The sequence below is a fragment of the Haliotis rufescens genome, unplaced genomic scaffold (assembly GCF_023055435.1).
Source record: "Haliotis rufescens isolate VD_foot unplaced genomic scaffold, xgHalRufe1.0.p SCAF_22, whole genome shotgun sequence".
NCBI lineage: Eukaryota > Metazoa > Mollusca > Gastropoda > Lepetellida > Haliotidae > Haliotis > Haliotis rufescens.
Genome location: NW_025963913.1, coordinates 5,069,361 through 5,086,622, shown reverse-complemented (window position 1 = coordinate 5,086,622; position 17,262 = coordinate 5,069,361). Strand labels below are relative to the sequence as shown.

Below are 17,262 nucleotides of genomic sequence, written 5' to 3'. Positions count from 1 at the left end.
ACGGCTTGTACAAACCGCTGACCAGTGCTACAAAACACGGATGAAGTCGGCCCATCATAATGTGGAGCTTGTGGAAACGGTTGTAATGTACAAAAGGGCACATCACCTACAAAAAACACGTCAATTAAAATTTCCCACTTTTGTTGTGTAATTCCCATCAAAAGAAGTTAAGAATGGCGGGTTAACCACAGTCTCCGCGAAACCCTGTCTATAATAAACTCAGAGGCAAAAGAAAGTATACCGAGTTTATTTCTTAAGTAATTGAAATTTGAAAGAAGTGTTGTTAAATTTGATTATGTCTATTAATCATCACTCATTCCTGCAACAGTTTGTAAAAAGAAATATGTTGCTAGGTAATTTTGTGTAAAGGAGGAGGAAATTCAGAATGATGGGTTAACCATATGGTTAAAGGGTTCTCTGGGAATCGGATTAGAATCTGCAAAGCAATTCTAAAATACAAAGGAGAAATCGTCCAATGTCACAGTGTTGAATACTTGTACGTGCTCTTCACGGCCGGTACATTCATGTTCCTTTTATGTTCTAAACAAAATAAGGCATCATCATCCAAACTGTGGATGTTTCAGAAGTTATAATTTCCTTACCATAAACTTGGAATTTATTTTTACAGGCGGATCTGTAAGTAATATGGATTTGTCATGCTTGATTGGATTCACAGAATATGGTAATCTGGGTATGAAATCCTTTGCTCAATACTACAGAGTGTGGAATAATATAAGGATGACGCTATGTTGCAGGGCATTGTCATTTGCAGAAGTCCTAGGCCTTCCATTGACTGTCCGACGAAGATCGAGGGCTTCTGCAAATGATAATGCCCTGAAAAATAGCGTTACCGTAATTATAGCTAAAATAACCAACAATATCGGTTTTGAAACAGTTACTGCAATCAACACGAATTTCACTGACCCACTTTAGTGAATATGGAAACGTCATAGAACAAGCCAGATGACGTCTCTATTGAACGTGACGTCACCTTACCCTATTCCCATGTGGACGTGATAATGGCCCGTCGTCAAGCAATATCAGGGCATTATCATGTTCCAGTGGCCCGCTCATTGCTGATAACATGCTGGCGGTTAAATGATAATTCTATCCATTTTAGCTATATATGTGTATAATCAAAAGGCGTTCTTAAAAGTGGTTATTTGTCCCGTGTCCATCACTAGTGACGTGGTTCCAAACAACCTCGCCCCACCCCCACCGACTCATAGAAACAATGTAATACTGTAAGTGTCACTTCTAAAGAATGCTGCAAAGAGGGTTTGGGTGATCCTGGCACAGTCAGGCTGGTTAGGCTCATCATCAGCTCAGGGCCCTTGCCTTACACGCAGCCCAGCGAGTCGGACAACTTGGTACAAATGTTGGGTGTTAGCGTAAAATTTCGAAAGCGAGGTCCGCATATGTGCCATGTTTTCCCTGAATCTTGCCAATCACATTAGTGTCAAAAGGGACAGAAAGTACAATGATATAAATGACTTCCTTGGATTTATCAAAAGGGACAAGATCAGGTTTGTTGGCCTGGATAGATCTGGGGCATTGTTTATCATTTTCCATGACACCCTCTAATATTCTGGGACGTACCATTGGTTGGACCTCTCAGTCAAACCACAAGCATGACGAAGACGGTAATGAACGGATCGAGCCACTCCGTCGGTTAAGATAGTGTATCTGTGCCAAAGCTGAGCATTCACAGACACTCTGTTGGACAGTTTCATTAAATTCTTTGCATTTTCCACATTTCATGTTTGCATTTTGATGCAAAACAACACATTGACGGGAAGTGACTGGTCCTGAACAGCAAACAGAAAGCCGTCTGGTTCACTTTTAAGGCCATCCAAGCGAAGGACTCTGATGGGTTGCTGATCTTCTCACCACACTGCACATAAACTCGATGCAGTGGTCGTTCAGATAGTCACTCCTTAAAAAACTGAGTCTGGGCCGATTTGATATCGCATCTCGCTTGGTTGACATTTTATTTCCTTACCGTCAGCAGTACAGAACCATCAACAAAATAAACAATGACATTGAGATTATGCCCCATATCCTTGACTCGTTTAAGCAAACTGTGGAATGCCTTGTTTTCATCATGAGTCTTGACATGCTTCACAAGAGGATCATCAGACAAATAAATGTGTAAAAAGTGTATTAATATCATTATGATTTCTGTCCCATTATATACAAATAAACAGCGACATGCAATTATCTAAATATATGCGTGTATTTACTTTTCCTTCAAACGTTTGTAAATGAAAAAAAAATACTGTATGATGTAATATAATGAAACATGAATAATACTGTCATGAGTATTCTCACTGGGATTTTTCGGAGAATATTAAGCATTTCAAGGAAAAGCCATGATGCAAAAGGTGCATTGGTGTTGGAACTTATACCACATGACTATATATACTCGTTACAGGTTAACGTTTTTGTCAAAACACATCCGCCATAACAACGTCCAATTCTTTAATTCATGATAGAACATTGCGTTCATATTCAAACCTTCACTGCAGCTTTCTAATGATGGAGCTCGAAACGATGTATGTAAATCTTCGAATTGTGTGTGACCAATTCCAGCCTTGTGTGCAAGAATACCTGTGACGTAAACATCATCTATCCAATAAAATCGCGTATTTTCAGACGCTTTTGTCAACCTTTTCGCTTCATCCACTGATAAAATATAGGCCATACCTTCACAGTAAGTGGGGAAAAATTCGAAAGGATATTCCTCCCTACTGGTAATCCATTTTCCTTCTTTTCGAAATGGCCGACCAGTCTGTAAAACTGTGCAGTACAAACTGTTGTGCAAGTGTCCAGTAGTTAGCGAAAAGTTTACCAATTTGAAAATATTGACAAACACGTCATCGTCAATTTTGACAATAGTTCTCACGTCATGACATTGAGTAGTTACCCAATGAAGAGCCATTATATGTTTATACGTTAAGTTCTTGTAACTGTCTTTAAAATTCCCTTGAACAATGTCTCCAAACAATATGGACTCTTGGACAATTTCTTGTTGAATGTTGTTTCGTTCTCCCATCATGAACACACACACAACTGGCATATTTCTAAACGTGGTCACTGATCCCCATGTGTTTCGTATAACACTTCGTTTCTCAACATTGCTGGGATCAGAATGTACAACAATCAAAACACCGATAGAAACATTGAGACACTGTCTCGAATTCAAACCAAACACGAAGCTATGTTTGTTCAACAGTTTGTCCAATTGATTATCGTTCTTGATAATGAACCAAGTCATGATCAGATTCAGCAGTTTCTGGAAATAAAGGTTGACGAATCTTTTCTTTTCCAGCTGAGGTCTTAAATGAAGCCTGCCTGCAAGATACCTCTCCTGTGTACGGTATTGCAAATGACGAAACTCCAACGCTCCGTAATAGATACCCATTAGTATCAGCGTGCCAAGGCAAAAAACACGTTTCTTGAATTTCCAGTACTTGAAGGCGACTGCCATTTTAGATATTGAATTCGTGCGGCTGAGGTCCAACGACGCATGTTCTGAGATATGTGCCTTGTGGTCTAGTAACTATGTGTACCTGTAAACTAGAAATACAAAGAATGAATGTCCATGCATTTGGAAAATACTCGATTGTGATTTGCCAATTAAAGGTTTCAAATCATAATATCCACTTCTGACTGAAACAGCTGATTTGACGGCCGCAGTACAGCAGAAACTAATATAAATGGAAAATAACTTGTTTCTAAATCATTACTGGTAGGCATTTTGAAATAATATATGTATAATCATCGGTTTCGGATACTACATTAGTCAAAGTGTGTGAGGGAATACACGATGAGAATGAAGGAAACCCATAAAAATCAACTAAGAGAGTGTTTTTCAAGTTTGGCGGACAACAGTGAGCTAGATTGTAGAATTTGAAACCTCATGCTGTGAGGTCGGTCCCAAATTCAATTCAGCGAAGTTAAATCTACAGGTAGCCTTGCTCTAGGTTTGAGCTTATTATGATAGGGATGTACTTATTATGATAGGGATGTACTTTTTGATAGAGATGTACTTAGTGATAGGGATGTACTTATTATGATAGGGATGTACTTATTGATAGGGATGTACATATTATGATAGGGATGTACTTATTGATAGGGATGTACTTATTATGATAGGGGTGTACTTATTATGATAGGGGTGTACTTATTATGATAGGGATGTACTTATTGATAGGGATGTACTTATTGATAGGGATGTACTTATTATGATAGGGATTTACTTATTATGATAGGGCGGTCGGGTAGCCTAGTGGTTAAAGCGTTGGCTCGTCACGCCGAAGACCCGGGTTCGATTCCCGACATGGGTACAATGTGTGAAGCCCATTTCTGGTGTCCCCCGCCGTGATATTGCTGGAATATTGCTAAAAGCGGCGTTAAACCATACTCACTCACTCACTATTATGATAGGGATGTACTTATTGATAGAGATGTTCTAATTATCATAGGGATGTACTTATCAAATGGAAAATGCAACTGTGATCATGTTCATCTGTTAATAAATGAAAATATATATTTATTTCGAGGACACTGACGTTACAGAGTGAAGAGTTTCTAGCTGTGGAACACGTCTGTATATCTGTAAAACGAATGACAGCAACCAGATACCGTAACCTTTCAAAATCGCATGACGGAATTCGAAGTTTTGAATTTGGGTACATTCATATTTTCACGATATATCAATCTCTAGATAGACTTTGGGGTCCATTTCCAGCCTCACCCAAACTCAGTTCTCTTTAAATATTCAAAGACAGAAATAGTTAGGTGCTTCTTAAATAACACCCTGTTTTAAATATTGACAACGTGGCTACAGGGAGCGGAAGGTCCGGGGTTCGTTCCCCGGCCGCGTCATACCAAAAGATGTTTAAAGATGGTACCTGTTGTTACCCTGCCTGGAGCTTGGTGTGAAGGGGTTAAAAGAAGGACTGGTCGGCTCGGAGTCAGTATATTGTGAAGTGAAGTGAAGTGAAGCCCAAACTTAAATGAGAGTATATCATGTTGTTCTATACCGCATATTTAAGCTACAGCAACAGCATGTGCCAGGCAAAACGATGCAAGCCGTTGGGACACGGTGGCACATAACTGGCAAAGTCACACAGTCGGTGTTAACGACAGCACGGGGTAATGAGGATCTATTCTGCCGCTAAATCCTAACTGGGTATTCAACTAACATATTGCGATTACCTAATAGAAAAAAGTCGTTGACTACCAATACATAACAACACAATTGTTAGTTAAACCATACTGTTTCTCGTTCTAATATTAAAATACATAATTTGGAGGACTGAAATGTTTGTAAATGAAATACTTAGAAACGAGTTGAGAAGTTTGTACTTAACATGCCTGTTCCTTCCACCGTGTCCCTCCTCTGCTGAATTGTCCAATATGCCAGAGACTATCATGTGCGCTGTTAAACAAAACAAAACATACATGGCCACCGCATCGATCGTTTGAGTACTCCATGGTAGATTGAAGTGTGGGTAATTAACTTACACTTCCTCACACCCTGAATATTGTCAGTGAAGCGTCACCTGTATGTCTGATTTGACGCCGGTCGATATCCAGCAGGCGTGTCGTTAATCAAAGTGATGACTAAACAAACACTGCACCCAAGTCACGCTCATGTCAGTCCAAGTGCAAATACTTCTCCTCCACGCCGCCATACGCTGTGATATTGCTGGTATATTCGGAGCGGCGTAAAATATCATTCACTCCTTCAACGTCTGATTCGTTTGCTACATCTCTGGTAGAAGTCCACTGTGAATCGCCCCCGAGATGCCTGTAACTTGCAGGTCAACTCCACCCAGCATCTATCTCCCCCCTCCGGTCCAGTAGTAGTTGAACAGGTGTTGTCTTACTGCTTTGGATTCAGTGACCGTTGGTGCTTATCATTTCTACGCCTCACTAGAACCTACACCGAAACGTCGCTCCCAATTGTAATAAAGAAGTCGTTCATCCATATATCTTATCCTTACTTAGTATTCCAACTTTGCTAAATGCCTCTCAAAGAAGTTATCACTAGAAGACTCATCCTCTAAATATTTCAATGACGATTGATTCCAGAATACTGACGAAGAGGATGCTTGTTTGAGCATGTGCTTATTAAATGTTTATGAAGGGTCATGCACGGTTGGCACGTGTGTTAAGGTGATTAGTGTCCACGTAGACAGCTCGTCATTATTACTGTTTTGTTATTAGTACTGTACCCCAATGACGGAAGAGTCAGGGTAGGCGTGCGTGTTTAACTGTCTGACTGGCCACTTTACTCCTAAACACGACCCTCTCCAAAATGACAAACGAACCATTGAATAACTTCCTTAAACCAGACCGTCATCAGAGAATGATCAGATAGAATGACCATAAGATCTTCAACATTCAACAGCATCGCATTCCTTCACAATAACAAGGATATATTGTTTGTTTGTTTTTTGTTTAGCGCCGAACTCAGCAATATCCCAGCTATATGTGGTCTGTAAATAAATTATGAGCATCGATCCACGCAATTGGGATACGATTACATGTATCAACCAAGTCATCGAGCCTGACCACCCGATCCCGTTAGTCGCCTCTTATAAGCATGATCGCCTTTCACGGCAAGCAAGCTGATAGATAATGCAAATGTCTGGGTAACCAACACAATTTTGGAAAGAGATTCGAAATATTAACTCAAAGTCATATACCAATTGCAAAATTAGTCTCACTGAATGGTTAACACATTTCAAAGATGTCTGCTGATATTTATTCCACACTGTTGAACTTAAACAGTTCTGATACAGATACATATATACATGTATGTTATCATGAGCATTATACTACTATTGATCGATGAATTCCAGATGCCAATATCAGCGTTGATGAAATTAATTATTGATGTAATTTATGTAATGTATTCTCTTAACAATGGAACGTCTCTTGGACTCATGCTATTGTTTGCTGGTGATGTTATAGTTGTATCAGATACTGTTATTGGGTTTTAAAAGTTTACAGAATACATTTAACCTAGATAAAACAAATGTGGTTGTGTTTAGGAGAGGTAATCAACTCGCTATGTCCGAAAACTGGTTTTACAAAAAACACCCCATTTTGTCTTGCAGATGGATATAATAAATACCTGGGTATTCTATTTACTTAGATTTTGAATTTTAAGAAAGACTGTCCAAAATTTAGCTGTAAGGGCCAAGAAAGCAATGATCATGTTACTTACCACAGGATCCAAATAAGAACCTGTTCCACATGTAGTTTATATTAAGCTATATGATGTCCAAATACATTCGATCCTTTTATACGGCTCAGTGCTTTGAGGTTTAAAATAGGGAATCAATAGTAAAGATACATTTATATGCATGTAAACAGTTTTTAAAGACAGGAATATCAGCTCAACACTGTGTAATTTGTAGCGAATTTGGAAGATATCCGATGAATATTAATGCATATATTCGTTGTTTTAAATACTGGTTTAAAATTTTAGAAATACATGAAGACCGCCTGCCTTAAAAGGCATACAAAATGCTACTTAATCTGGACATGGGTACACAACATGGGCATCACATTTTCGTTATATGCTATTTTATCACGGTTTCGGTAATTTGTTGTTGTATCCAGGTGTCGGTATAACAGGATTTTTTAAGATTATTTCATAGAAAGTCAAAAGATATCATGTTTGAGCAGGACCTGAGATTGAAACTTGAAAACAGTTCAAGATATGCCATGTACATATTTTCCAAATCGTTAATTGAACCTGAATTGTAATTAAATGTTATAACTTGCAAATCTCTGCGCATTGCATATTGACCTAAAAAGCAACTATGCCTGTCGTAAGAGACGACTAGCGGGATCAGGTGGTCAGGCTCGCTGACTTGGTTGATGCATGTCATCGTATCCCAACTGCGAGGATCGATGCTCATGATGGCAATCACTGGATTGTCTAGTCCAGACTCGATTATTTACAGACCGGCGTCATATAGCTGCAATATTGCCGAGTGCAGTGTTAAACAACAATCAAACCAACCAACATATTGAAGATTGTCTGAAATATACTGAGTCAAATTAAAAACTTCACATTTTTAAAAGTAATCCCATATATGATATACAACGGAGAAATGTATCAAAGAAGGTGATTTTTAAACATTAATGTCCAAAGAAGGATTTTAATTAACGGTGGTAACCATAATTTGTTCCAAGCACCTACGGTATTCGGTAATAACATCAACAGTTTAAATCATAAGTCCCAAGCACGAGAATCTGATGGCACACAAGTTCAGTAGCGTGTATGGCCACCATGTGCGTTGACAACTGCCACACAACGCCTCCGCATGGACCTTGTGATGCTTGTGAACACATGATTGGGAAGACGACGCCATTGTTGCTGCAAAATGGTGCCAAGATCTTGCAAATTCTGTGGTTGGTTCTGGAGAGAGCGCAGACTTCTGCTAAGAGCATCCCAGACGTGTTCGATGGGATTGAGGTTGGGAGACCTTGACGGCCAGTCCATGACGTTGACTCCCGTATTCTGAAGGAAATTCCTTGTCAAAATTGCCGTGTGGGGTCTGGCATTGTCGTGTTGGTCCATGTGCTGCCATAAAAGGCAGAAGTTCTGGTGCCAGTACCTGGTCGCGGTAAGCAGCAGCGTTGAGGTTGCCACGGATGACAAGAAGCCTGGAACGTGCATTGCCACAGAAAGCACCCGACACAATGACACTTCCGCCTCGAAATCTGTCAACTTCCTGTACACAACACTGGGTGTAACGTTCATGACGGCGGCTCCACACCCTCGCCCTATCATCAGCAAATCGAAGATTAAATCGGGATTCATCACTGAAGACGACTTGATTCCAATTCCTCGTAAGTGTCGCTGTGCCCACAATTGACGTTGACGTCTGTGTAATTGAGTCAGAATCGGCCCGCAGTATGGCCGTCGTGCTTGAAGGTGAGCAGTTCTCAGACGGTTTCGAACTGTTTGCGCACTCCGTATATCCCTAAACAGTTCATTTCTGGTTGATGTAGCCGTCAAAAATCGGTTACGGAGGTGACGTAAGACAATCTGACGATCCTCTGCATGTGACGTCACACGTGGTCGACCTGGCCGAGGGCGATAAGCGGTGGTACCCGTTTGCTATAGACGCGTCTGTAAATCATAAACAGTCCGTCGACTACAACCCATCGTCCTTGCAACTTCAGCTACGGACGTTCCCGTCTGCAACATGCCGATGGCACGTTCACATTGCACATTTGAAAGGCGTGGCATTTTGTTTTCTTGTGTTTTTCTTTCTTTTTTAATGACTGCTAACATGTATGGCTGAAAACACGTGCGGTATTATGGCCATGTGATCAGTTGCACGTGAAAAAACACTTTTGCCACTATAGTGCTGTGCACATGATTTCGATCGATTCACCTGCAAAAAAACGGGTGTTATCTGAAGACAATACGTGGCCATTACTGTTTAAATACACAATAAGAGTCCACAATGATAACTGGTCAAAATGTTAAAATTTAAGAATTGTGAAGTTTTTAATTTGGTTCAGTATAATAGCTAAAATTGGACGACATCGTTCTATACCGAAGCCAGTGTGATTGTGCCCTTTCTGTCAAACTTATTTAGAGGATGAATTTCATATACTGCTTGTTTGTACTGTATATATTGATTTAAGGGAAGCAAATATCCCACAGAAATACCTGCGTTATAAAAAATTTATGCATGTAAATCTCTGTTGAATTCTAATGATGCAAAACAAGTCCTAGGTTAGCACTATTTGTTCATCATGCACTTTGTCTGCTCAAGAAATTTATAGTATCGTGACGTCACTTCGTAATATAATTGTGTACACCCACTTTGTAACATTATCTGCACAGATGTATTGAATGCAGCACGTGTCTACAGCTGCGTTGTACTCACTGATATGATCATGTACTCTTGTTTTGTATATGGGCTGGTGGTCTTTAGAACAATAAAACATCCTGATCTTGATGTAAGGTTATTTAGGATGTTAAAAACATTATCAGAACAAGAACTGGTACAGTACTTTCCCAAGAAGTGGTTCAGGCTGACATCGAGTCAGCAATCATCCGTTCTGAGATAATTGCAGTTTGGTAGTCTGTTTTTTTCATGATTCTATTTGGTAAAAAAAATAAAGAAAATTTGTACAATAATTAGCTAGAGAATAATAATGGTCCTACTATATGATCCTTTGTGATTCTATAGATAACTTTCTTATGTTTTGTTATGAAATCTAGATTCTCTCTTTAATAAAGTTGCTATTTTTCCGAAGCCCCCATTTCCCATGTAAGATGAATAAAGAAGGAAATGGCTTCCCAGGGCATACAGTTTAGCAATACATTTAGCTATACAGTGAGACATAGACGAAGAATTCGAAGCTGTACTTTTGGAGCTAGCCTCTTCAGAAGCTCAAAATATCGTGATTTTTCGATTCTGAACCCAAATCCCTGCTCAGAATATTACCGCTAACTTACCAATTGTTTTTGTTTATTGGATCGTGTACACAAATACCACGCGCCAAAACACGTTCAATCGATGGCACCTGCCAGCCCGCCCATCGTCACGGTATAATAAGTTTACGTACAATTTTTCGTCTCAATAAGCCCTTTGCCGTGCCCCGCCCCGCCCGCGATGGACGACCATGGCCCTGACATACCCCGCACTGAGAAAAGTCGCGCCATTCATTTTGCAGACGATCTAGAGGAAAAAAATATTTTATTTATAGCCAATCAGATCGCTGGCTTTTTTTCAGTGCATATTTACACCCAAAGTGGGAGTTGTTCATTGTACAGTAAAACATTGCAGGGAGAATAAACCATGAGGGACACAGTCCCGAGTGGTTTATTCTCTCTGCAGTGTTGTATTATACGAAAAAAACGACCATGAGTCGTTTATTTCTTATATGAGATATCAACATGATGTACAGCCTCTGGATGTTGATAAAATGTACAAGCTTTAAAAACATTTACCCACATTTTAATAATGACGACTCCCTGAACAGAATCCGACCTAGGAAATGTCGGACAAGTCCATTTTACGAACAGGTGGGTTAAGTTTGGTATTTCCCAGATATTCTCACAATCCACACATCGATTATCTGCACCTTTTCTCCTGATACAGATGGTTATATCGCTCCCACTTTTGGATGCGATCGTTCGACCACTGCCCTTACCTGCGTAGCCCTGCAATATCTATAGGGAACAACTTTAATACTAGACACTTCCCTCTCAAAAATATATGACGTCATCAAGTCGCGAGCGCATATTCGAATCTCCAGAAATGTTAGAACAATGTTTCATCGTCAAATAAACCACGCTTCGTTCTTCATTGTTCTTCGCGATTTATCGCGTAGCTATGTTATATATGATACAATATGTATTCTTGATTATCGATCAGATCGTCTTGAATGGGCGCCGCCATTTTGTTTGAAGCAAATGCAAGTGATGTTAGAGGTGGAATCTGATTTGTTAATAGAAGGGATATAGAAGGGACATAACTCGTAACAGCCACTGCTGGTGCTACGTACGAGCCACGAAATTGCCCTTGTAGTTCGGCAAGGGTTGAAACTGGACTTTCGTTGTCAGTTAACACACTTGCCTCGGGAAGATGGGATAAAGCGATGTCAGCGAGGAAGAAAATGGAAACCGACTGGACATGCCGTTTTGTGTTTCTTACTTTTTAAGGCATCAGTCTATAAGAGAGATCCGAACTTGGGTACGAAAATAATTTTAGCATTCATTGTTACATATAATCCATGACTAACTGTCCTCGTACAACAAATACAAAGAACATGCGCAGTGAACAGATTACGTGCTAAGGTTATATATTTGGAACAATATTGATGTTCATAAATTGACATATTCAGTTCATGGTCTTGCGTCCTTGAAACCGTTGTCTGATTCTGCAGGAAAGGTACAAAAATCTCAAAAGCATGGAAAAAAGGATACGATTTCAAGGTGAGGTGAGGTGAAATTGGGTTTAACGTCGCGTCCAAGATTATTGCACTTATATAGCGACGTGCATGCACGTGTATGGCTGCTTGTACTAGTCCGGACTGATGCCGATTTATAGTGCTAGCTCACTGAGATACCATGCCGCAGTTTAACATGAATACCCCACTCAGACACAGTATACTGACTCCGAGCCGACCAGTCCTTGTTTTAGCCCCTTAATGCCGAGCGCCAGACAGGGTAACAACAAGTACAATCTTTTAACGTCTTTTTGTATGACGCGGCCCGGGATCGAACCCTGGACCTTCCGCTCTCCGGGCGGACGCTCTACCACAAGACCACGGAGGCGGTCTACGATTTCAAGAAAAATTCATGAAAAAATATCTAATAAAGGCAATATGTAAAGGAAAATTTTCCTTCCTATTATATGAGTCAGGGGGCACAAGTTGCCCAGTCGTCTAAGGCGCCGCGATTCGCTGTGCAGAGTTGGACACGCCAGAAAGCTATGATTGTGGGTTCGAATCCCGGCTCGCCCCGATTATGTTTCTAGCTTTGTCAACACCATACCCGTGCTCGTGGGTTTGACCGAAGTGGTAAACGTCTGAGACCTGCATCACTTCGGGCTTTCCTTCTACATTAAGCTGCCACACCGTGATATAAATGGAATACTGTTAAAAGCGGCGTTAAACCCAACTCACTCACTCACTATTATATGAGTCAGTCTACATGAAAATAACATGCTCACGATAAAGTTTTATTCGACCGATTCATATATGCATTAGTGCACACGCAACATGTATAACCTCATGAAAACACTGGGGCAAATTTGGCAAAAACTAGTTCAGTATGGCCCAAGGCGTCCTTATATGAGAAACCAACGGAAACGGCATGGTGACAAGTATATCCAAAAAATATATTGAGAATTATTGTGTCCATGTTGACATGTTGCCTTCCCGACACATTTCTTTCGTTGGTGTTGCCAACGCACTTTCAGTTCTTGATGCTCAAAGTGTTACACTTTCTCAAATTATTACAAATAGAACCTAGAGGTAATTTTGTTATGAAATATAATTGTATAGTGCACCTGCCGGTATGTCGGTATGTTTGAATGACTGCTAGTTAACCCACGTTGCACACATACTGTTTCAGGATTTGAGACCAACAATGACAACTTTATATCCGATGTGACAGTTCTCCCACAATGTCTGAGCCTACACCAACCAGGGCTCGATGTAACCACATAAAACATGCAAAAGTGCAACTTGAAATTGAAAAATGCAACCTATTATTTATATCTACATGCTCTCAATGCATATCAACATTTTATGACTGTCTTACTAAGGAAGCTTCTACACATAAGTGCTTGAATTCAATACACTTCATGTATCATACTTCATCACATTCATCACATTCCCAGTGTTGTATGTAATGTGATATTGTCCTTTGGGCTTGACGTCATGAATCTATGATAAGGACAAGAAAGCAAAAGCATGTATGGGATATATAAGCGATTCCATTCAAAGTGATCTTGTCAGTGAACTACACTGATCTTATTCTGGATTCTGAGATTATGTTTTCCTGATTATATACATCTAAAGTTAACAGGTTCCGTTATGAGTGCAACCTGGTTTAGTCTGGTGCAACAAGGTTGTGATGTAAACATGCACCAGGTAAAAGCTATACACGCTTCAAAAAAAGAAACGCACAGGTAGATTTTTAGTAAATGTATTGTACCTAATAAAGTCGATATATTTAATTTAATATCATAAATACAAATACGAAATTTTGGAGCTCCATAGTCACATGTTGTCGTTGTACAAAGGCACTGAAAACTGTTCATTGTCATGTCACATAAGGCCACAAGGTTGCGCTGAACTCAGCACCTCGTGTGACCGCCCTGGGCAGCAATCACGGCTCAGCATCTCATCGGCTCTAACTGGATAAGTGTACGAATTCTGTCCTGCGGAATGCTGCGCCATTCTGCTTCTAACGCGTTGGCCAGTTGTGGGAGTTTCTGCGGCGTGTTCTCACGTTGACGTACACGTCGATCGACTTCATCCCAGAGGTGTTCGATTGGGTTGAGATCTGGAGATCTCGACGGCCAGGTCAAGTCGTTGATGTTGGCATTATGAATGTATTGTACCGTGCCACGAGCTGTGTGCGGTGAAGCGTGGTCACCATGACACCTCCCACACCATGACACTAACGCCACCGAATTGCCGAATTCACGTACACAATGTGGGGCGACGACGATAAACACGTTGTCTTCCATCTCGCCGGTGAAGAAGAAATCGTGATTCATCGCTAAACCACACTCGTTCATAGGCTGTAAGGTATGGCACCAACGCAAGCGTCGCTGTCAATAGATCTGTTGCAAAACAGGGACGATAACTGGTCTTCTGGGTCGGATTCCAGCCCGCGAAGATGGTTGCTGACAGTCTGGTCCGATATCCTCCTCAAACCAGGGATGCGTCCTGCAGTCTCCGTAGCTGTGACATTGCGATGACGTAGGTGGAACAGTCGAATGTAGCGATCCTGTGCAGGCGTGGTAACTCTTGGTCGACCGGTTCTCCGACGGTCTGCAGCGGAATTGAGGCGGCAAATGGTGCTGTGGTGGACGTTGAAGTGGGGTGCAACAGAAGACTGCGATTCCCTCTTTGGACACTTCCTGTGGCGATATTCCGATCGGCAACGTTGAGTCTGGGCATTTTCGAACTTGAAAAATGTTGACGATTGAATGACAAATTATTGGCTTATGCTTGCCTTTTAATAGCCTCTACCACGAGGTACGAATGCCATAACTAGCACGTGCATTTTGCTTTACTGTTTTTCTCCATGACATTTTTGAACAAGTGTGAAAACAATGCCGTTTAAGACACTGCAAATCAACAATGGCTGCGTTTTGACGCACCGTTTGTCGAATATCAGGCCACCAACATTTTCCAATAACAATATGCAATTTATATACCGGATTTTTTGTGTAGTCAGGTTCAATGGACTGCATACTACCTGTGCGTTTCCTTTTTTGAAGAGTGTATGTAGTTCCGAGCCCTGCCAACGTAGCATAGCGACAGTGTCCTGAAGTTGGTGGAATAAATCGCTATATCAACTCTCAACTACAATATTCAGAGAAAGAAGCATGGTAAAACTGAACGATCGTGTCATTTATGTAAATTATCATTGATTTGACTGGAGTTGATTGATTTATGTTGCAGTGTAATAAGATCCGGACAGCGAAGCAGTAGAATGATGTGCAGGTATTATACATTCACTATTACAAATCAATATTATGACATGAGTATACGATTGAAACGAAACAGACACCAAAGAAACTTGAGACGATGGTTGTCATAAAAAAACAGTCCTTTTACGGTTAATGTTTAAAATTCTATTGTTTGCCCACTTCACACATACGTTCAAGTTGACGATATAATTATCTATTCATCAGGAAAGCACATTGAGACTGTACATGTGTCAACGAGAACTGCCTTTCCCCATGACTCGCGGTGACACTAGTATATAGAGTCAACCTGGTATCTGATATAAAAACAGTCATCCTATTTGTTTATTTTGCATTATCGGATAAAAAAGATATTTCATACATTTTATCTCAACGTGATCTTTGTTTCAGCTGTAAAATGTTCCTTAAAGGGGAACTCTCCTCAACTAACTGGTGTCATTGATAAGACTTTGTAGTTGGAGGTGAGGTGAAATGAGGTTTAACGTCGCGTTCAAGATTATTGCACTTACATAGCAACGTTTGATGCACTTGTGTGTGTGTTGTAATTGTAGTGAGTGAGTGAGTTGGGTTTAACGCCGCTTTTAACAGTATTCCAGTTATATCGCGGCGTGTCAGCTTAATCTGGGAGGAAAGCCCGAAGTGATGCAGGTCTCAGACGTTTACCACTTCGGTGAAATCCACGAGCACGGGTATGGTGCTGACAAAGCTAGAAACATAATCGGGGCGAACCGGGATTCGAACCCACAATGATATGTTTTTGGCGTGCCCAAGGGACGCAGCTCTGCACAGCGAATCGCGGCGCCTTAGATGACTAGGCTACCCGTGTCCCCTTGTAATTGTAGGTTGGCAGGATTCGAAATCGTGGCCAAATGCCGAGTTACTGCTTGTACTAGCCCACTGAGATACCATGCCGCAGTTTAACATGAATACCCCACACAGACACAATTTACTGACGCCGAGCCGACCAGTCCTTGTTTTATCCCCTAAATACCGAACTCCAGGCAGAGTTACAACAAGTATCATCTTTTAAGGTCTTTTGGTATGATGCGGCCTTGGATCGAAACCCCGACCTTCCGCTTTCCGGGCCGTAGGATTCTAGACCCAGGCAAACATCTACGCGTTAATTAACTGACTTGGACCCATACGTTATTGGTAACAAGTTTTATCTTTTAACGTCTTTTGCGTGATGCAGATCCCCGGACCCACCGCTCTCCGCTTCACCACTTGACAACAGAGGTGGTCGCATTTTAGTGGAAACACTGTACCAAAGAAATCATATGGAACCTAAACCTAGACACGGTCATTGCCGAAGTGCTCTCTGCTGTTAATATCCCTGGCACAACAAACCTTTGGAATGAGTGGCGTTGTTTTTCAAAGGCATGATCATGTGCCGATAGTGGCCTTGCAGTCAATACGAGACCTTCTGTTCTAACAATCGTTATATCAATCTCCTGCAGAACCTTGTGGGGAAAAAGAATCAAGCGTAAGTCAGAAAAAGAAACGTCGATCGTTGTGTGATACCATTTACTTCTTCATGTGACCAATCATATTTTCTTATTTGTTAATATCGTACTTGATTATCTGAATATTGTATCAAATTGCTTTGATAATCTAAAACGTTTTCATTCTGGACAATTCAAGACAACTTTAGGCATCAAAATGCGTTTAAGTTATCGGACACACTGGGTTAACAAATAAATACTCAGCTTATACTGGAAACTTTAATGATCTGTGGTAACGGTCAGCGCACAGCTGCCAAGTACAACTCCTACAATGTGTTACTTATTACAATAATCACGTCACTGACGTGGTTACTGCACACTACGGAGCCTGTGCTGGCACTGTGATGCAGTTATATAACCAAATATGGTAATCTTCCATTTACCTATGACCGAACATTTAGAAACATATGAAACATGGGATAAATAAAAAAATCTTGTCATCTGGATTTCAAGGTAATATATGATCAGCATTTATGATTACTGCGCTCATCAGAAAATACATGAAAACGATGACCACATCTGCCAACCTCTGTCAT

At 40.7% G+C, this 17,262-nt stretch overlaps 1 protein-coding gene across 1 annotated transcript; it reads right to left on the bottom strand.

Moving 5' to 3' along the window:
* Nucleotides 1–1,961: 1,961 nt before the first annotated feature.
* On the bottom strand, nucleotides 1,962–4,308 carry LOC124136401 (beta-1,3-galactosyltransferase 1-like). Its single transcript, XM_046502331.2, has one exon. The coding sequence runs from the start codon at nucleotides 3,488–3,490 to the stop codon at nucleotides 2,429–2,431; it is 1,062 nt and encodes a 353-aa protein (XP_046358287.2). The 5' UTR covers nucleotides 3,491–4,308; the 3' UTR covers nucleotides 1,962–2,428.
* Between the last annotated feature and the right edge of the window lie 12,954 nt (nucleotides 4,309–17,262).